This window comes from Rhinoderma darwinii, chromosome 12 (genome assembly GCF_050947455.1).
Source record: "Rhinoderma darwinii isolate aRhiDar2 chromosome 12, aRhiDar2.hap1, whole genome shotgun sequence".
In the NCBI taxonomy this organism is placed as follows: Eukaryota; Metazoa; Chordata; class Amphibia; order Anura; family Rhinodermatidae; genus Rhinoderma; species Rhinoderma darwinii.
The window spans coordinates 75,638,309-75,661,164 of record NC_134698.1 but is presented as its reverse complement, the minus strand read 5'-3'; the positions used below and the strand labels follow the sequence as shown (position 1 = coordinate 75,661,164).

General features: G+C 45.4%; 1 protein-coding gene across 2 annotated transcripts in view; it reads right to left on the bottom strand.

The window, feature by feature from the left end:
- Window positions 1-22,856, bottom strand: part of ATG2B (autophagy related 2B) — a 66,329-nt gene that overhangs the window by 18,515 nt on the left and 24,958 nt on the right. The window contains exons 21-34 of one of the 2 annotated variants that reach the window (XM_075844089.1): window positions 21,905-22,052; window positions 20,423-20,622; window positions 19,381-19,461; window positions 18,769-18,875; window positions 18,360-18,452; window positions 18,043-18,113; window positions 17,371-17,438; window positions 15,742-15,912; window positions 14,597-14,738; window positions 13,374-13,576; window positions 12,375-12,604; window positions 11,353-11,461; window positions 10,454-10,648; window positions 6,208-6,309 (exon numbers count right to left, since the gene is read on the bottom strand). In XM_075844089.1, coding sequence (XP_075700204.1) covers window positions 6,208-6,309; window positions 10,454-10,648; window positions 11,353-11,461; window positions 12,375-12,604; window positions 13,374-13,576; window positions 14,597-14,738; window positions 15,742-15,912; window positions 17,371-17,438; window positions 18,043-18,113; window positions 18,360-18,452; window positions 18,769-18,875; window positions 19,381-19,461; window positions 20,423-20,622; window positions 21,905-22,052 — 1,920 coding nt within the window. Of the gene's footprint in view, window positions 1-6,207; window positions 6,310-10,453; window positions 10,649-11,352; window positions 11,462-12,374; window positions 12,605-13,373; window positions 13,577-14,596; window positions 14,739-15,741; window positions 15,913-17,370; window positions 17,439-18,042; window positions 18,114-18,359; window positions 18,453-18,768; window positions 18,876-19,380; window positions 19,462-20,422; window positions 20,623-21,904; window positions 22,056-22,856 lie in introns of both variants that reach the window. The other variant, XM_075844088.1, reaches the window with a different exon arrangement.

The window sequence follows — 22,856 nt, the reverse complement described above, 5'->3', positions numbered from 1 at the left end:
CACGCCCGCTGTCTCTATCGCTATCATAACTCCTAGGCAGCACGCCCGCTGTCTCTATCGCTATCATAACTCCTAGGCAGCACGCCCGCTGTCTCTATCGCTATCATAACTCCTAGGCAGCACGCCCGCTGTCTCTATCACTATCATAACTCCTAAGCAGCACGCCCGCTGTCTCTATCATAACTCCTAGGCAGCACGCCCGCTGTCTCTATCATAACTCCTAAGCACCACGCCCGCTGTCTCTATCGCTATCATAACTCCTAAGCACCACGCCCGCTGTCTCTATCGCTATCATAACTCCTAAGCACCACGCCCGCTGTCTCTATCGCTATCATAACTCCTAGGCAGCACGCCCGCTGTCTCTATCGCTATCATAACTCCTAAGCACCACGCCCGCTGTCTCTATCATAACTCCTAGGCAGCACGCCCGCTGTCTCTATCGCTATCATAACTCCTAGGCAGCACGCCCGCTGTCTCTATCACTATCATAACTCCTAGGCAGCACGCCCGCTGTCTCTATCATAACTCCTAAGCACCACGCCCGCTGTCTCTATCGCTATCATAACTCCTAGGCAGCACGCCCGCTGTCTCTATCATAACTCCTAAGCACCACGCCCGCTGTCTCTATCATAACTCCTAAGCACCACGCCCTCTGTCTCTATCATAACTCCTAAGCACCACGCCCGCTGTCTCTATCATAACTCCTAGGCAGCACGCCCGCTGTCTCTATCATAACTCCTAGGCAGCACGCCCGCTGTCTCTATCACTATCATAACTCCTAGGCAGCACGCCCGCTGTCTCTATCATAACTCCTAAGCACCACGCCCGCTGTCTCTATCGCTATCATAACTCCTAGGCAGCACGCCCGCTGTCTCTATCATAACTCCTAAGCACCACGCCCGCTGTCTCTATCATAACTCCTAAGCACCACGCCCGCTGTCTCTATCATAACTCCTAAGCACCACGCCCGCTGTCTCTATCGCTATCATAACTCCTAAGCACCACGCCCGCTGTCTCTATCGCTATCATAACTCCTAAGCACCACGCCCGCTATCGCTATCATAACTCCTAAGCACCACGCCCGCTGTCTCTATCGCTATCATAACTCCTAAGCACCACGCCCGCTGTCTCTATCATAACTCCTAGGCAGCACGCCCGCTGTCTCTATCATAACTCCTAGGCAGCACGCCCGCTGTCTCTATCGCTATCATAACTCCTAGGCAGCACGCCCGCTGTCTCTATCGCTATCATAACTCCTAGGCAGCACGCCCGCTGTCTCTATCGCTATCATAACTCCTAAGCAGCACGCCCGCTGTCTCTATCATAACTCCTAGGCAGCACGCCCGCTGTCTCTATCATAACTCCTAAGCACCACGCCCGCTGTCTCTATCGCTATCATAACTCCTAAGCACCACGCCCGCTGTCTCTATCGCTATCATAACTCCTAAGCACCACGCCCGCTGTCTCTATCGCTATCATAACTCCTAAGCACCACGCCCGCTGTCTCTATCGCTATCATAACTCCTAGGCAGCACGCCCGCTGTCTCTATCGCTATCATAACTCCTAAGCACCACGCCCGCTGTCTCTATCATAACTCCTAGGCAGCACGCCCGCTGTCTCTATCGCTATCATAACTCCTAGGCAGCACGCCCGCTGTCTCTATCGCTATCATAACTCCTAGGCAGCACGCCCGCTGTCTCTATCACTATCATAACTCCTAGGCAGCACGCCCGCTGTCTCTATCATAACTCCTAAGCACCACGCCCGCTGTCTCTATCGCTATCATAACTCCTAGGCAGCACGCCCGCTGTCTCTATCGCTATCATAACTCCTAGGCAGCACGCCCGCTGTCTCTATCGCTATCATAACTCCTAGGCAGCACGCCCGCTGTCTCTATCACTATCATAACTCCTAAGCAGCACGCCCGCTGTCTCTATCATAACTCCTAAGCACCACGCCCGCTGTCTCTATCGCTATCATAACTCCTAAGCAGCACGCCCGCTGTCTCTATCATAACTCCTAGGCAGCACGCCCGCTGTCTTTATCGCTATCATAACTCCTAAGCACCACGCCCGCTGTCTCTATCGCTATCATAACTCCTAAGCACCACGCCCGCTGTCTCTATCGCTATCATAACTCCTAAGCACCACGCCCGCTGTCTCTATCACTATCATAACTCCTAGGCAGCACGCCCGCTGTCTCTATCATAACTCCTAAGCACCACGCCCGCTGTCTCTATCGCTATCATAACTCCTAGGCAGCACGCCCGCTGTCTCTATCGCTATCATAACTCCTAGGCAGCACGCCCGCTGTCTCTATCGCTATCATAACTCCTAGGCAGCACGCCCGCTGTCTCTATCACTATCATAACTCCTAAGCAGCACGCCCGCTGTCTCTATCATAACTCCTAAGCACCACGCCCGCTGTCTCTATCGCTATCATAACTCCTAAGCAGCACGCCCGCTGTCTCTATCATAACTCCTAGGCAGCACGCCCGCTGTCTTTATCGCTATCATAACTCCTAAGCACCACGCCCGCTGTCTCTATCGCTATCATAACTCCTAAGCACCACGCCCGCTGTCTCTATCGCTATCATAACTCCTAAGCACCACGCCCGCTGTCTCTATCGCTATCATAACTCCTAAGCAGCACGCCCGCTGTCTCTATCATAACTCCTAGGCAGCACGCCCGCTGTCTCTATCATAACTCCTAAGCAGCACGCCCGCTGTCTCTGGGTTATTTTTGACTCAGATCTTTCCTTTACTCCTCACATACAATCACTTTCACGCTCCTGTCATTTTCACCTCAAAAACATCTCCAGAATCCGCTCTTTTCTTACGGAGGAAACCGCCAAAACTCTCATTGTTGCTCTGATTCACTCTCGTCTTGACTCCTGTAACTCATTACTAGTCGGTCTTCCCCCTCACTAAACTCTCCCCTCTCCAATCTATCCTCAATGCAGCAGCCAGGCTCATATTTATGACCAACCGCTACACCAACGCCTCTAATCTGTGCCAGTCACTGCACTGCACCGCTACACCAACGCCTCTAATCTGTGCCAGTCACTGCACTGGTTGCCCATCCCCTTCAGAATAAAATTCAAACTTATTACTCTCACCCACAAAGCTCTCCACAGTGCTGCACCTCCTTACATCTCCTCCCTCATCTCTGTCTACCACCCTACTCGGGCTCTACGTTCTGCCAACGACCTTAGATTAAAATCCTCCATAATCCGAACCTCCCACTTCCGTCTCCAGGATTTCTCTCGTGCTGCACCCGTCCTCTGGAATGTGCTACCCCAGACAATCAGATTAATTCCCAATATCCACAGTTTTAAACGTGCCCTGAAAACACATCTATTTAGACAGGCCTATAACATTCCCTAATCTGACTCCTTTCCATGGCCCTCCTTTTAGATTAGTCATCAGAATAAGATTCCCTCACACTCCTTCTCTTCATGTCCGTCATACACGGATACTGGCTGGTGACCGGCTCATGCAGCTTTATGTTACCACCGCATGTGTATAAAAATGGCTGGACTATTGTACAGAACAAAGACTGTTACACTTTGTGTCTCCTTTATTTCCTCATAGATTGTAAGCTCTTGTGATCAGGGTCCTCACTCCTCCTGTCTGAATTGTAAATGAACTTTGTCACTATGTAATGTCTGATATTGTTTGTTTCATGTTCCCTCTAAATTGTAAAGTGCTGCGTAATATGTTGGCGCTATATAAATAAAGATTATTATTATTTGCTCCTCTTCCGGGTGGAGTCGGCCCTTCCATTCTCTCTGTTCTGTGTTTGATCTTTTCCTGGTAATTACTTTACCAGTACTAAGATGTTCTGATGGTAAAGTCATTCTCCACTATCTTAACAATCTTATTCCGGAGCCTTTATAAAAGCAACGCGCTCAATTGTTCTGCAAGTGATGGAGATAAAGGAAGAAGCACATTAATAATTGTCGGGAAAGGGCCAGATCCTGTGTGTCCCGGACAAGAAGGAGTTGGTGGTTAATCGGTGGAAAAAGTATAAAACAGAGAAATTCCTATAATCCATCATTTAATAATCCAGAAAGTCTGGTAATCCGGCACTTGTTTCCATCACCGAACAGCAATACAATGCAGAAGACGGAGCAGAGAGAAAAAATAAGGAGTGTTCGTTGTAATACAAAAACAAAACACCTCCAAACCCCCTTTAAGTTGAGCGACTTTGCAGTTACATTACATTACTTATCCTGTACTGATCTCAGTTACATCTTGTATTATAGCACTCCAGAGCTGCAGTCACTATTCTGCTGGTGGAGTCACTGTGTACATACATTACATTACTTATCCTGTACTGATCCTGAGTTACATCCTGTATTATACTCCAGAGCTGCACTCACTATTCTACTGGAGGAGTCACTGTGTACATACATTACTTATCCTGTACTGATCCTGAGTTACATCCTGTATTATACTCCAGAGCTGCACTCACTATTCTGCTGGTGGAGTTACTGTGTACATACATTACATTACTTATCCTGCACTGATCCTGAGTTACATCCTGTATTATACTCCAGAGCTGCACTCACTATTCTGCTGGTGGAGTCACTGTGTACATACATTACATTACTTATCTTATACTGATCCTGAGTTACATCCTGTATTACACTCCAGAGCTGCACTCACTATTCTGCTGGTGGAGTCACTGTGTACATACATTACATTACTTATCCTGTACTGATCTCAGTTACATCTTGTATTATAGCACTCCAGAGCTGCACTCACTATTCTGCTGGTGGAGTCACTGTGTACATACATTACATTACTTATCTTATACTGATCCTGAGTTACATCCTGTATTACACTCCAGAGCTGCACTCACTATTCTGCTGGTGGAGTCACTGTGTACATACATTACATTACTTATCCTATACTGATCCTGAGTTATATCCTGTATTATACTCCGGAGCTGCACTCACTATTCTGCTGGTGGAGTCACTTTATACATACATTACATTACTTATCCTGTACTCATTCAGAGTTACATCCTGTATTATACTCCAGAGCTGCACTCACTATTCTGCTGGTGGAGTCACTGTGTACATACATTACATTACTTATCCTGTACTGATCCTGAGTTATATCCTGTATTATACTCCAGAGCTGCACTCACTATTCTGCTGGTGGAGTCACTGTGTACATACATTACATGACTTATCCAGTACTGATCCTGAGTTAAATCTTGTATTATACTCCAGAGCTGCACTCACTATTCTGCTGGTGGAGTCACTGTGTACATACATTACATGACTTATCCAGTACTGATCCTGAGTTACATCCTGTATTATACTCCAGAGCTGCACTCACTATTCTGCTGGTGGAGTCACTGTGTACATACATTACATTACTTATCCTGTACTGATCTCAGTTACATCTTGTATTATAGCACTCCAGAGCTGCACTCACTATTCTGCTGGTGGAGTCACTGTGTACATACATTACATTACTTATCCTATACTGATCCTGAGTTATATCCTGTATTATACTCCAGAGCTGCACTCACTATTCTGCTGGAGGAGTCACTGCGTACATACATTACATTACTTATCCTGTACTCATTCAGAGTTACATCCTGTATTATACTCCAGAGCTGCATTCACTATTCTACTGGTGGAGTCACTGTGTACATACATTACATTACTTACCCTGTACTGATCCTGAGTTACAACCTGTAATATACTCCAGAGCCGCACTCCCTATTCTGCAGTCTTCAGAGCGTTTCACTACCTGTTTGCACAGAGATTGCTTTGATGATTTGCAAACTGGGAAGTAATCGTTACACCAGACTCCGTTTTCCTAGATTAGATTGTTATACAAAGTGCCCCCTACATTTTTGGGGCTCAGCTAAACGGTTAGGGGTGTCTAATTACCAACTTGTTGACTGTTTTTAGTGGCAAACAGCAGAATTGAAAATGCAGCTCTGGAGTATAATAGGACCAGTATAGTGTGTACCATATCCCTTATACGGTTAACATCTATACAATACCGGATAACAGGATAACACCTAGTTGCCCCCGCCATTGTTCACTGGCCCGCTGTACTTCTAAATATATGTAATGTAATTGGGTAAATCCTTAGATGTATTTAACAACTTTCCTTAGCACTGTTGCCCCCTACTGGAGACATCTCTGAACTACATCCCTGTCTCAAAGTTTATATTACCTGGTCAATGTTGAGGCGGAGCGGCATGAGCGTCACCAGCAAACAACATTCTTGTGGAGAATGGGAAGATTCAGGTCGGACATTTAAGGCTTTGATTGTAAGCTGGAAAAAAAGAGAATATTTGACTGACTGTTTTTTTCTTCTCTCGGCCGCTGTGTGAACGGAATACAAAACATCTGGAGCATCACAAGAGAACATAACGCATGACTTCTAGGCACAACGTGAGAGCAAACGGCACATCGTTCCCCTGTGAAGCCACGTGCTGCTCCTGCTCCGAGACGGGAGCCGTTCTCACCACAGCAGGATAATAGAGACGGGTCACAGAAGAGGCATTCCAGAAAGTTCTGCTAAGGCTTCGTTCACATCTGCGTCAGGGCTCCGTTAGCCGACTACGGTATTCATCCTGTCAAAACGACGGAACCCTTGCACAACGGGGACAAACTGAAACCATTGGCACCGGATCCGTCACCATTGAAATCAATGGTGATGGAAACGGAAATCTCTGGTTTCAGTTTGTGTCAGTCAGGGCTCCGTTCCGACATAAATCTCCGACGGAACGAAAAAAAAAATGGTCTGCTTCAAGATTGTTTTGATAGAGTCCAATGCACCTAAAATGAAAAATGAAGCAACTTTGCAATAAGTCTTCATTAAAAATGTCTTAGTCTTGTTTATACAGCTCCTATGCAGAGCTGTGTCTCCATGGTAACAGACAACAAACCCAGTGTAGTCAGATCCTTAAGTCATGCTCTCATTTATTTCCTACTTTTTGCTAACCTACAGAATAGAAGTAAACAAAGTAGGGGATAGATGGAAGTGTGACTGCTGCAAGATCAGACTACACAGGGTTTGTTTGCAGTCTGCTACCATGGAAATTATATATATTTTTTTAAATTAACATATTTTGCAAAGTAGCTTCATTTTAAGCTCTGTTCACATCACCGTTTTGACCCTTACTTCAGGAGGTATGTATCGGGCAGTCTCCCAACGTATACCCCTGAGTGAAGGCTGCAATGTATCCCACTGTAAAGGCATACAGTGGGATACGTCGCCATACAGCCCTTGACCACCTTAATAGATCTCAGGTTAGGGCCCTGTCTCCCCGGCAGCTTCTTCAAAGCCTAGAGCAGGGTAGTGACTCACCAGGTGGTGCTTGTACTGGGTGGGCACGGTACTGGACGCAGCTCTTCCCCCGTCACTGTCCCAGAAGATAGTGTCGCCCCAAGCGCCAATACAGCCGGAAAAGCTATCAGACGGAAGCTCCAGTGAATATTTGTCAATATATGGACAATTACGTCACTGGAGTTCCCTATGTATACGTATAACAGAGGCCTCTGACAGATGCCATACATTGGCATCCCTCACCCATAGGTAAGTATAGCATCCGTTAAAACGTATATTTTAATGTATGGAATAGTGCAGTCTACTATGCAATTCCCTACTTATTTTGCAATATACCAGCCCAACAGAGGCCAAAAGGATAATCCTGCCATACGCGCTTAAAGTGGGGCAAAAACTCCATGTGAACAGGGCCATAGATGCACTTACACAATAAATTAAAAAAAAGTGGGTTTTAAAGTTAGAGCCTCACACACGAGCGTGTTCAGTCCGTGATATACGGTCCGTACGTCGGCTGCATTTCCCGGACTGAACGCACTGCCGGGAGCCGGGCTCCTGCCATCATAGTTATCTATGGCGCTAGGAGTCGCTGCCTCGCTGCGGGACAACTGTCCTGTACTGTCATCATGTTTTCAGTACGGAACGGTAGTTCCAGAGAGGCAGTGACACCCAGCGCCATAGATAACTATGATGGCAGGAGCCCGGCTCCCTGCAGTGCGTTCAGTCCGGGAAAAGCGGCCGACGTACAGACCGTATATCACGGACCGAACACGCTCGCGTTTTCGTGTGTGCGCGTGCGTCTCCTTAGTCATAGGTTTTGGGTATTTACTAAAACAGACAAGTCAGGAGGTCCTCTATAGGAGGGGGCCCTTCTTATTTTTCGCAAATCCCTTTAAAAAGGTTGCACAGATCTAACCTTATTAGCAGCGTCATGTCGGACAGTCGGGTTTCTAGGAATGCCTAATAACCCCCGGTATTTTTATGAGGAATGTCAGGCAGCACATCCCGAGAAACCAGACAGTCTCAGATCTTCATCTCAAATCCGAAAACAGCCAAAAAGGCTCAGGCTGCGTTCACACGAGCGTGACAGATTTACGTGCGTAAAATCTGTCCGTGCGCGTTGCGTTTTTGCATCAGTGTGCTTTGCGTGTTTTTCACGCACTTTCAAGCGCTTCATTCTTTTTTATTTTTTTCTCTCAACGTAATTGATGCGTGAAACACGGATAGTGCACTGATGCGCGTCCGTGGTTTTCACGCACTCGTGGACTTCAATGGGCGACTAGGTGCGAGAAAACTTCTGCATGTGTGAACAGCCCCATTGAAATCAATGGCTCCGTGTGTTGTTTTACACGCACAGCACACAGATGAGAATCACGCTCGTGTGAATGAGCCCTAAGTAGGACATAAAGGTTTTTTTTTTCCATTGATCGCACGTGAGGACAAAGTACCAGGGTATACAGCGGATTGTCGATTGTGGAGGTATCCGTTGTCTAGAATGAGGGGGACGCACACCTCGACATTCAGGTATTGCCCCATGAATGGGGCCGAGTGGCTTTTCTCTGCACAACACCTGGGTGGGACTGGCGCTGTACAGAGAAAACACCGTAGGAACTCTTACTTCTTTGGTCCCTGTAGTCGGAGATCCCCCGATCTGCAGGTGGCGTCATTCTCCAGCAATATGTGGTCACTATCTAAGATTGGAATACCCCTTTAAACCGTGCGATTCTCTCCCTTACTAATGAGCTTATCAGCTCCCGCTATAATATACTGCAGCTAGAAGCGGAAACGTCGGTTAGAGATAATCAGATAAAGGGCCGGATATAAAGCAGACCCTCACGTGGCAGCGGTGCTGCGAGCTGCATTTCATTTCAAGATAAACAAGGAAATCGCTCCCACGTCTCTAAACGTTGTGGTTGGAAATCTGCATTATTTTATACGTAGGAACATGATTTGTGATGTCACCGCTGCCCCCACAATGTATCCCCCGGTCATCATATACAGCTGCTTACTGGGCACTCACTTAAAGCTATAGGCATGGATTTGGTCAGTCTATGGGAACGAACGCACTAGGTGGAGACGCTGCGTCAAACTACACAGCGAATCCGACATAAAACCCGCAGCGCAATCCAATCCGAAAAACTGCACTACATTGAGGTACGGTTTTGTGGGTGGAGTTTGAGGCGTAAAGCAGCGCTAGAAAAACAAATTCATACCGTAGTCACGGCGACGCGTCCCTCTATTCTGAGCAAAGCACAACCTCCTGGGATGACGCTATAGTCCATGTGACCGCTGAAGCTTTTGATTGGCTGCAGCAGTCACAGGGGATAAAACGTCACCCCAGGAGGCCGGACCGCATCGCGAAGACTACGGCAGCGGGGTAAGGAAGACCTTTTTTTTTGTAGCAGAATCGCAGCATTTCTGCCACAAAAGTCGTAACACATATTTCTACAGAAAACAGAAAAGCAGCGATTTCGCAGTATGAATTTAAATGCTGCGGATTAAAAAAACAAAACGCACATCAAATTATGAAGCTTTTTACAGCCGATTTGTCCACTGTAGTACGCTGCGGAACTTTCCGCAATGAAATCCGTTGCTGAAAATTTGTAGTTTATCCGCCTGTAGTGTGTTCTTACCCTATAAACGATTATAATCTCTGTATACATCCTTCCCGTATCAGGAGTAGCTAAAGAATAGCGCCACCTAGTGACCTAGAGTTTTAGAGCATGCACACGAGATCTTATTCATTTTCAATGGGTGTAATGTGACATTTGCCTTGCTGCCACAACAGCTGTAACCGTCGAGGGACCCCAAGCCGTCAACTCAGCAGCCAGAAGAACAGGGGACGCCCTGACAGGTCGACCGCTTTAATATCCAGCCATTTATCTGCATTTAGTTCGTCTCAATCTGTAACAACTACTTTATCCGCTTAGACTTGTTGCTTGTGCGGCTGCGCCTTGCTGGTGCCATTTGTGTTTTTTTTTATACCACTAATGAAGTCCGACATCAGCAGCCGACGGCCCAAGAGAAGGATAAGGAGCCGCTGATCTAAGAAATGAAAAGAGGGGTCGTGTTCATTCCCTACCTCTCCCCCGCGCTGGACGGATCGTAGAATAAGGAGTGATGGTCTTACCATATTTGAATGGGCTTTCCTTGGCATCTCCTTGCTGCAGTACAGGTGAAGGAATTTGTTCATTTGAGAGGAGGCCAAGCGATCCCTAATCTCCAGGTCCTGGACGATAAACACCTGACGTGACACGGGCTGTTCTGAAAGGGTAAACTCTGCCGACTCATCCGCCTGCGGGTAAACCTCATGCTGGAACTTAACCTGTGCACAAAGACAAAGAACTTCAGGAAGGATCAATGCGAATAGGTCAAAAATTCATCTGGAATAAAAGGGGCCATGGATGTGGTCACATGGTGCGGCTCGGCCAATTAGTGGCCCATAATTTACATACAGTGCCCCTAGTGATAAATGGAGTTTACGCTGGCCACACACGAGAGTAAAGTCGGTCGAAATGTCCAAAATTGTCCACGGACTTTAAACCACCCATTTAGTCCATCATTCGCAATGGACAACGACAGACATTTGTGATCAGCCAGGTTGCAAAATTTTGTCCGTGGTCGGCCGAAACTACGGGTGCACGGCTTAAATCGGCCGCATTTTTTAAAAAACTGACTCATAACAGAGTAAACTGGCCGATCAGGGAGTCCGTTTTAAAAAAAATATAAAAATGAGGGATGGATCGCACGGACGATTGTTCGGCCGATCAATGTCCCATGTGTATGGCCGGCTTTAGAGAAGTGGCTTTCCAATCTGTGGCTCTAAAGCTGTGGCAAAACTAGAACTCCCAGCATGTTGAGATCACTGCCTTAGGCCATCTATAGTCAGAACATACAAGAAATTTGCTGTTCAGGAGTCTTGGGAAGTTGGGTGACGACCCCCAGTGGGAGGAGTTGTAATGACAGCTCCACTGGAGATGGTGCAGATACGGTATATGCACTGTAATTATATTGAATATATTGATTTACCTTGGTCAGCTGAATCTCCATCAGCAAGTCTTGATTTCTCCCCCGACCGCCACGGACTGCGCTGCTGGCTCTCCTTGTTGGGGTACTCGATGGGGAGCTGTGAGGGCTCCTGTCCATAAAATAACAACAAGTATAAAAAAACCATACTGCCCATTGCCCAAGATGCCTTCCTTATATCCCTATGCAGTCACTTGGTCTTGAGGTTTTGTAGTACTAATAGTCCCAGCAAAATGGCAAAGGAATATTGAACCACTAGTTTCCAGCTTGTGTGACCCTACTTTGTCCAACTTTGCAACCAATTTATTTTTTTGTTCCAAAGCGGAAAAAAATGAAACAAACTTTGCAGTAGGTCTTCATTAAAAATCTCCCATAGTTGTGTCTACAGCTCCTATGCAGACCTATGTGTCTCCATGGTTACAGACTACAAACGTTCTCTATGTAGTCGGATGCTACAGTCACATTGCCGTTCATCTGTCCACTACTTCTTGCAAACCTATCAAATGTCTGTAAGAAGTAAGAGTATAACCGCAGGATCAGACTACTCAGCGTTTGTATGTAGTCTGTTACTATGGAGACGCAGAGTTCGGCATAGGAGCTGTAGACACTAAATACGATAGGACATTTTTTAAAGACGAGAAGCAAAGTAGCTTCATCAATGCATCTAAAATGGAATAGAGTAATAAAATAACTGGTTAAGGACGTGGACGTGCCCGTTAATGGCTTACACTGGGGAAGCTGAGCTCCGCTGTTGCCCCATGTGATGGGGCCATGCTGATATATGGGTCCTGGGATTGGCCCTCTTAAGAAACAGATGACTGGACATTAGTTTCCACAAACCAAATTAGAGCTGGGCAATATAATATGGGAGATCAAAATGACATGAGGATGATACAAAATTGAGGTTTCCCCTATTAACACAACACGAGGTCCTAGTAAAAGTTCCCGACACCTCCGGCTGTGGTTGGTTCATTCATGTAGACATAATTAATAGTGACTTGTAGAATTGCATACCCAATACTTACATGTAATGTTTAGCAGGGGAACTACAAGGCGCAGCATTTCCAAAATCTTTTCCCCCATACAAGTGCCACACGAGGGAGACCTCTTTTACCACATATCGGACGACAGGGACAGGAAAATGGAGAGAGGCTTTACTGGTGTTAGATTTTCTCCCAGCATAGCTGAAATAGTTTTCTTTAATCACAATGTCATCATCAACGAGCTTTTTCACCGACGGCTCCTTGTCTTTATCCTGAATAAAAAGAGGGACTAATATTAAATCTCGATTAACATTGGCGTCTAGGTCCACACATTCCCATTTCAAAATCTGATAGCAAGCTCGTCCGAACATGTCCCCCCAACTGATGGACCATGTCCCCTACAAGGTAAACAATAGCGCTCTCCATAGCTCCGGTCCTTTGTGTATGTGCTGAAGGGAACGTACAATAGAACAGCCTGTCGTCCGTAATAAAGCTGCAGCATGGTAGGCTGGAGGAGAGAGGGTGTCCAAACCATGCGCCTTCCTCTATTAACCCAGCACTACATTTATAAGATGCCTATAATGAGTGGTATGAAATTTAGAAAAACATGGCTGCTGGTGTGTGGTTTTGCATTCACATGAACGGGGCTGAGCTGCAATACCACACGTAGCCCTTGGAAAAGGTGGCGCTGTTTATGGAAGAAAGCAGCCATTACCTTTTAATCGCCTACGATCCCTTTAAGAACTCCGACTATATCGTTCCTAGATCTTGAGTTCAACAGGGAAGTGAGGTGGGGAATATGGCACTCATCCAGCTGAAAAGGACATATGGGATTGTGAGCAGAGCCGTCAGCGCGTCAATCAGCGACGCTGAGAACAATCAGGAAAATGAGACTAATGGCGGCTGACAGAGAGCGGTTCACAATGTTCCTGTAAATGTCCTTTTCAGGTGGATTCTATATCCCATCCAAAGTATGAAGCCGGTGACATTGACAATGTGTTATATCGTTTATAGATAGAAGAGAAGCGGTAAATTCCTTACAGTGACCGGTGTCTTGGGAGCGTACAGAATGCAGAAGTCATCGCTTTCGAGTGGAGCATCAAGAATGGCGTTGCTTATAAGATGGGGAGTCGCCGTCGTGAACGCGGGACTGGATTCTTCAGATATAGTTCCGCTTTCATCAGGAAACAGGAAAAGGTCTGAGCACGGCGCCTTCTGCATTTCCGATTTGCTTTCAGATACACCTAAAATATAAAGAAGTTTGGTTAAAGCGGATCCGGTGCCCACACAGTGGAAGGGGACAAAGCTCGGCTCATCGTCGTTCGCTGTGATCCAGGCTGAAGACGGGTCACGTAGAAGATGCAGGACGCTCAGCTGAGAGATTCTGCGCCTTCGCTTCATCAACGGTCTCAGCACCCGGACCCAAATGTCTGAAATGTCTCTATCACATATCAAAAGTTTTTGGAAAGTACGGTTACTCTTTACGCAAAGGCGAATAAAGTTTCTCGCTCCCGGTAAATAAATTATAATTAGAATTGTATTGCTTCAATGCATCGGAAATTAAAACTGAAGCAACTTTTCAAACGGCAAATCTTGAGTAAAAAGCTCCTATAGTTGTGTACACAGCTCATATGCATCTCCATGGTTACAGACTACAAACAAACCCTGTGTAGTCGGATCCTCCACCACTCAATCTGTTTAGCGTCTTTAGAAGGAACCGGTCGTATAAATAAACTTCTGCCATGTCACAAAAACTTTTCTGAAGTTTATATCACCAGGCACCCGCCGTGCCACAGTTTTTTTAATGGGGGTAAGTCGTAAATGGGAGGTGTACATTATACATCCCGTTCAGTGCTCTCCTCGGCTCAAGGGAGCTGAAGGGGTACAACTGAACTCTGTCCCGTGTTTCTAGAGCTTAGTTGGGGTCGCAGCACCCAGGCCTGACCAATATAAACCTCTGACATGTCTTTAGGACTCTTTACCCTCTATGTCCCTTTGGAGGTTGAAAAGGAAGGTCCAAATTTTTTTTATATCCAACTCACTGACTGTTTCTAACCAAGTCGCACCATCCAAGGGTCACGAGAGAGAGGACACACTTCCCATTAGGCTGCCCAATCTGAGAACGGAGCTACAATTGGGCAGTGCATGGAGAATATAACCATTGGTTGGAGGTAGTTTGCTTCCCCCGAAAATAGGGAAATGTCCCCAATTACCTACTCCAATGACCTTGCCATTTGTATTACAACATTAATATTATGTGTTACCATTCAGCTGTGATTTTGCAGACGTGGCATCAGGGTAAACATCTGTGTCTTCCATGGCATCACTCATTAAATCACGCAGTATCTGCTGTTCTTCCTCCGCCAGCATCGGGCCCCTGGAGCCGGGTCCAGTAGATGTGTCAGTCTGAAATATAACAACTGCATTTGACACGAAACCTACCATCAGGAAGAATGTGAACAACCCGATCAATGCAAAGATGTATAGCTATAGATAGATAGATATGAGATAGATAGATAATGAGATAGATAGATAATGAGATAGATAGATAATGAGATAGATAGATAATGAGATAGATAGATAATGAGATAGATAGATAATGAGATAGATAGATAGATAGATAGATAGATAGATAGATAGATAGATAGATAGATAGATAAAGATAGATAGATAGACAGATAGATAGATAGATAGATATGAGATAGATAGATAGACAGATAGATAGATATGAGATAGATAGATATGAGATAGATAGATAGATAGATAGATAGATAGATAGATAGATAGATAGATAGACAGATAGATAGATAGATAGATATGAGATAGATAGATATGAGATAGATAGATAGATAGATAGATATGAGATAGATAGATAGACAGATAGATAGATATGAGATAGATAGATATGAGATAGATAGATAGATAGATAGATAGATAGATAGATAGATAGATAGATAGATAGATATGAGATAGATAGATAGATAGATAGACATGAGATAGATAGATAGATAGATATGAGATAGATAGATATGAGATAGAGATAGATAGATAGACATGAGATAGATAGGAGATAGAGATAGATAGATAGATAGATAGATAAGACATGAGATAGATAGAGAGATATGAGATAGAGAGATAGATAGAGAGATAGATATGAGATAGATAGAGAGATAGATATGAGATAGATAGATAGATAGAACGATGGAGTTGTGTTTTTTTTTTTATATCTATCAGAAAAACATCCATAGACTTCATTGGAGAGCTGCGTACAAGCGCTGCCACCACTCTCACATCAGTAACCGCTTGTATAATTGGCAGGTGGGGGTCCCATCTGGAGATTATGCTTGAGATGGGAAAGCCCCTTTAAGTTCAAAAACCCCTCTGACATGTAAAGTCTTTGATTTCTGACCTTTTGGGCTTTCTTGTGAGCTCCGGGAGAAGCCTGGGTCCGGGCAGGCGGGTGCAGATCTCCGTAGCTGGCGATGTACTGGATAAGGTTCATTAGTGCAGCGCAGGAGTCGGAGCAGGTCCGGATATGAATCACATCACTGGAGCAGAACATCTCGAAGCGGGGTTTGTTCTGGCAGAACAGAGGACAATGCAATAAACGGAGCGTTCTAGAATAAATCCCATGAAAGTGGATGTAAGATATTCTCACCATCAGAAAGCTACTTACAGGGGACTCAAATCTAAAGAAGACAAAGGAGTTCCCTGGCTTTATTAAAGGGATTGTCTCATCACAGATCACCCCTTTAAAAGTGGGGCCTATCTAAACGCCATGAGTCCAGATCCTGAATCCCCTACAAACAGCTGATTTTGTCGGGGGAAGCTTTCGGCCGGCCAGATATTTTCCCGTGTTGCGGCCACTGAACAGGAAATGCAGTATTACATGGCGGCGATTCAGATGATAAATGAACGGCTTTTTCCTACAGAGCGACTCTCCGTACCGGCTCATAGAGGGGAGCCCCGAGCGAAGGACCTAAAGGTCATATGGACAGGGTTTGTCTTCATTAATCACTGTATACATGAAAAGTTCTCCAACTTCCTAATATACTTCGTGTTTCAATTTCTCAACATGATCAAGATCTCTGCTTGCTGTGAATGAATTAGGACACTCGTGTTTATATTTACAGGCTGCTAACTGTACATACCTAGTCCTGCTCTCAGCTAAGAAGTAGATACCATTGTATCCAGGCTAGACAATGGTCTGTTAGGCCTCAGTCACCCACATTTGTGGGCCGTGCTCCCATTATAAAGCATAGGAGCACAGTCCGCAAAATCAAAAAAATAGGATATGTCCTATTTTTTGCAGGTCGTTTCTACGGCCCAGACACCTTCCCGTAAATATACGGGAAAGTGTCCGTGGGCCATAGAAATGAATGGATTCGTATTTTTATCTGCAATTATGGATCCGTAATTGCGGGAAAAAATTACGGTCGTGTGCATAGGGCCTTCGCTAAACAGCCTGGACTCTAGACTGATACATTGTAGCAAACTACTGCAGGGATTTGTGCAGCTACTGCTGCTGCCGCGTTTAGCTTACAAAACATTGTCTAGACTAAACGCGCTTGTATCCACGTCTTATCTCATGAGTGCAGGACTAGGTATGTGCAGGTCTGCGGTATCTAAATGTAAACAAGTGTTCTCATTCACTGACAGCAAACAGATACCTTGAAAATGGTGAAGAATTCAAACACAGGGTATATTAGAAAGTTGTAGAACTTCTCATTTACAGTGGTTAATCTTTATTTATATAGGGACAGTCACTACATATGATGTCAGGGGTGAATCGCAGACCTCAGCATAATGTTTCCTATAGAGCGGCTGCCCGATCACTGCAGCCGCAGACAGATAATGCTGTGCCACAATTGTAGATATTAGATTATTTTTAATGGCCAGCGATAACTTTATGGTCATATTAGGGCTCAATACAACTGTCCAGTGAAGGGACTTGGCATTCACTTTAAAGGGGTATTCCAACCATAGAAATTGATGGCATATCTGTAAGATTAGTGATTGTGGTTGCAAAGGAAATTACCGCTTCTCCAAACTTCACAGCCAGTATGGTCAGTTCTAAAAGCCCCATGTCCAGGACACGAACGTAATCTGTAACATAAAACATTCGTTTTACTGATATCACTGAATAATACAATAGTAAGAAACCCTTGTTTAAAGGTTTTGAATTAAAGTGGGTGTCAATTCCTCAGCATTTTTTTAAAATATGGTTGCTGTCATTGAATGAAAACAACATTCTTCTTAACCTGTCCAGCTCACTCAGGTGTGAGTATCTATATATATATATATATATACACACACACACACACAATTAATACAGGTATCACTTTAGGTATCCTGGATTGTACAGGTTTATGCTACCGCTCTGTTCAGCTCAGAGGATAGCCAAGCTTGGGTACACTAAGAAACTCATCTGCATAAGCAGGACCAGGTCAGCACCGATTTGAATGCATACGAGATTGTTTCCATTCACAGATAGCAAGCAGAAATCATGAAAATGATGAGGAATCGAAACATAAGTCACAATAAAAAGTTGAATTACCCTTCATTATACCATGATCAAACTTAACTTACATAATACTGGACAACCAATTAAATATTCACGGTCTCAGATCAAAGTTTTACACATTTAAGGGTACAAATGGCATGATCTACCAATATATATTTCTGCTTAGAAATCCTTTCGGACACTCACCTCGATTTAAGTTGACAGACACAGCATTACACTTGTCAGATAAATGCAGGGCGGCCTCATCCAGGATTATCCTGATAATAAGAGAGATTCACCATATTGGAAAAAGTTTTTAGACATGAAACTTCTTAAGTGAAGTAACAGCGCCACCTGCTGTCTAAATGCTAGAACAACAGGATGAATGTAATGATTCCGGATTAAAAAGAGAATGACCCCCTCTTCTCAGTATATACCAGGGACCTGCTTTTTATATTAGTTTTGGATTGCTAATAAAATGCGTGGTCCAGAACAGAGGATCCATGAAAAGGAGTTGTGATTACCGGAGGCTGGAGGAAGATTTATCTAGAGCAACGCTGCAGGAAATACTGAAAGTCTCCACAGTCAGCAGAGCTTTTATAGGTAAGTAGAGAGGCCTGCAAAAATATGGGAAAAAAACATTGCCGTATGAAACAATGAATCTGAACACTTTGAGCTCAATGAAATCAAAGAGCAGTCAGTGAATGGGAACACGGAAAAACCCTGTCCGGATCATGCACTGCTCACCCAGGAGCACAGATTGTTATAAGCGAAAGGTCTGATATACTGTAACGAACCATGCTGCAATTTGAGCAGGACTAGGTTTCCATTCACTGACTGCAAGCAGATCTTTAAAATATTCTAAATCCGCAAAGTATTAGAAACTGATCATTATACATTAATAAAGCCAAGATACTCTGCCAAGTTTATTACCTGTAATCCAAAGCACAACTCCAAAGGTGAACATGGAAGGTAGTGATGGAGGTGGGGGGGCTATAGCCTAAAACGGGCTCATCCGAAATATTCAGAAACTGCGATATCTATGGAAGAGAGAAAAAAAAGAACACCATTAAATGGTCCGGTTCTGCTACTCAAATTCGGAGTCAATTCTCCAGATTTCTTGTAAAATCCCTTTAAAATAACTTGTTAGCAGATTTGAGGCCTTTAAACTGCTGACATGGTGATACAGGGGAGGGGGAGGGCAAGTCAAACCTACCTTTTTGATTTACATGACGTTTGATTCCCCCGGTGGTCGCAAGTGCTTCTGTCTGGTGTGAGTGACAGCTCTAGCAGCCAATCAGGAGAACCGTCACTCAGAGCACAGGGCCCGGGCTTGCAGCATGCAGTCCAGGAGCACTTGCACATCAAACCCCGCCACGGTGGCACTTGCGATCGGCACACCAGAGGAATAACACATTGTTTTCTCAGGGTGAGACAAAAGGTACGTTTAAAGTGCCCCCCCCCCCTCCTCCTCCTCCTCTATATTAACAGGTTCCCTTTAAATCAATTTCACACAACTGTGACCAGACAAAAATGGAGGTGGACCTGCTCATGCCACGTGCGTTCAGACGGAAGAACCCGGTGTTTCAGAGTTGCTCCTCGCAGTCCCACAGCGACAAGGAATTCCTGGAAGACGACAAAGAATTCAAAGCTGAAAGAAGGATTCATGGACACGCAATACAACCGGTCAGCTTATCGGTAATATCCACCACGAGAACCATTTTATTTTGAATCTAAATGGGTCCAACATTCTGCACGGATTTATTCCCCATTATATTTTTGTAGCGGTCAGAGCTCTGTTTTTCTGACAGTGCTTTGCTCGGGACTCCAGCCCTGCTCTCGACATTTGGTCAGTGACGTCAGGGGTTTCCTTTCGCTGGAGCCCCCCCGAGAAGAGCATCAGCTGACACTCTGCTCAGGGGGCTCCTGCACTAGGCAGTGTGACAGCCCCTTTGCGGTCATGCCATTGATCACACGCCGACACTAACAGCACAGGAAGCCGGAGCCCAGTCACGTGTCGGCGCGTCATCAATATTAGAAAAGCTCCAGCACTTCCAGGAGAAGTTCACCGGGTTTAAACTGAACCATTTAGTACAGAATTAGTAAGGGACTTCTTTTTACATAAAAATATGAATGCAAAGCAATTTCTGGTCCCCGGATAACCCCTTTAAGTAGGATCACAAACAGCGGATACACTTGCGGATATTGTGTATCAGTTCATCACCGTTTTCTAGATTTTGACTTGCTGTCAGTGAATGGAAACACTCATTGTTTAGATCCACAGGTTGAAAACCTGTCCTGTATATGAACAGAAAGAATTATCTGAATGTAAAAAAAGTATAATAATAATAATAATGCTTCCATTCCCTGACAACAAGCAGAGATCTTAGAGATGGTGAAGAATTGAAAAGCACAAAGTACATAAGAAAGTTGTAAAACCTTTCATTACAAAACACTAATGCTTTTTTATATGACTGGCGACACGTCTAACCTAAAATCTATTCTTACAGAAAACTTCTGCACTCGCCCCCAGTCCAGATCCCGGATCATGATCACACAGAGAAAGGAAAAACTAAAATCAATAGACCTTGGTGTTATGGTCGGCCTTGTCGGACTGGATTTTGACAGCCACGGTCAGCATGCTCATAGTGTCCACTCCCACGCCGTTACTGGAGCCCCGGTGACACCCGTCTTCTCCAGAGGAATAAATGGTCGGCTCTAACCAGTGCGGCTGCGGCAGGCTCGGGAGTCTGAGGTCCGACGGAACAACAACGCCATCCAGAACACCTGTCGAGTCAATGATCTCAAAATATTAGCCCCCTGTGAGACCAGTGCACGGTATATAGGGGGGCTCCACCATTATGTTCAGGTTTAGACAATGGAAGAAATATGGACTATATGGAGAAAAGTATTGGGACACTTCTTGATCAATGAATTCAGGTGTTTCCTTCAATCCCATCCCCCCAGGTGTATAATATCCGGCGCTCGCCATGCAGTCGCGTTTATAAACATTAGTGATAGAACGGGTCCTTGTAAAGAACTCACTGAATTCCAGCGCGGTCCTGTAATAGGACGTCACCGGTGTAACAAGTCAGATCCGGAAACTTCTTCCCTCCTAGATATTTCACCCTCAACCGTGAGTGATTATTGTAAAGTGGAAGGAACCGCCGCAGCTCAGCCACGAAATGCAGACCACGTAATGTTACAGAGCGGGGGCGCCGAGTGCTGAGGAGCAGAAAAGCCACCAACGCTCAGCTGACTCTATAACTGCAGAGTACAGACCTCCTCTCGTATCACCATCCGCACAATGATTGTACCGAGGAGCTTCATGTCATGGGGGCCAAGTAGCTGCCTGGCAGCCTTATATCACTGAGCACAATGCCAAGTGCCAGATGGCTGGTTATAAAGCCGCCGCCGCCACTGGACTCTGGAGCAGCGGAAACGTTTTCCGTGGAGTGACGCTTCTCACTCTCATTAGTCTGATGGACGGGTCTGGGTTTGGTGAACGTTACCTGCCTGACTGCACTGTGCCAGCTGTAAAGTTTGGTGGGGGAGGGTAATACTATGGGGGTGTTTTTCAGGGGTCGGCCCCTTAGTTCCAGTGAAGGGAAATCTTAATTCTTCAGCACAGTTTTCGGCCATTTTCTGTCCCAGCATGACTGCGCCCCAGTGCAGAGGTCCATAAAGACACGGTGGGGGAGTCTGGTGTGGAAGAGCTTGACTTGGAGAGCCCTGACCTCAACCCCATCCAACACCGAACGTAAATTACGAGCCCGGCCCCCTCCCCCCAACATCAGTGTCTGACCTCACAAATTATCTTCTGGATGAATGGGCAAAAATCCCCACAGACACCCCAAAATCTTGCAGAAAGCCCCCCAGAAAAGTGGAAGATGTTTTAGCAGCAAAGGGGGAGCCAACTTTATATTAATACCTATGGATTTATAATGGGATGTCATAAAAGCTCCTGTAGGTGTAATGTGGAGGTGTCCCAATACTTTTGTCCAGATTGGCAGATGATCAAAGGACTCAATATCCAACAACTATAGAAAAAAAAAATGTCGGGGTTTACCTTGATGGTACAGACTCAGGCTGCTCGCGTGGAGGCATAAGAAGTGCTTGTCCTCGAATCCTTCATATTTAGTCACCGTGAAGAGGGATCCGCTGTTAAACTCCAACCAAAACTCTCCGTGCTTTCCTTCTATTACCTTTCCATCTGACTGCTGCCCGGAAACACGAACCAAGTTATAAACCGAAATATTTACCCTTATAACCAATCACCAGATACGAGATATAATATCCTATAATATGAGAATACTTGCATATTAAGGGGTTCCACGTATTTACATTCATGGGCAATAAATGTATGATCGGCGGGGAGTCCTAACCGAGGACGCCCACCAATCTGCAGAATAAAGGGGTATAATGGAACGCGGGAGCAGCTCATCCGGACCCCATCCCCATCTACTACAATAGGGCCAAGTTCCACTAGACACAGCTGCATGTACAGAAGTAAAGGAGCCTCAGCACTAGCTCGGAGGGGTCCCGGGGGTTAGACCCACGGATCACACATTGATAGAGTATCCTAACTGTAGGTCATCAATGTAAAGACCGGAAAATCCCCTTAAAATGGTAACTCAACTTTTTAAAAGCGTGACATGTTATAGTGACTGGTCATAAGTTTTGATAGGTGGAGGTCCCAGCATTGAGACCCCCACCAATTGCTAAAACGAAGCGGCAGGAATGCTCGGGTGAGCGCTGTGCCGCTTCATTACTGATCGGCTTTCCTCGGAGCGGTGTACGGACTCAATAGACAGTCGATGAGACCGTACACCGCGCACTCGGCATTCTGGAGGAAAACTATTGAGCCCATTCACTGCTCTAAGGAAAGCCAATCAGAAACTAAACTGAAGAGCGCTCGCTCGGGTGCTTCGTTTTAGAAATCGTTGGCGGTCTCAGCGCTCGGACCCCGCCGATAAAAACTTCTGACGTGTCACTATGACATGTCAAGATTTTTTTACAAG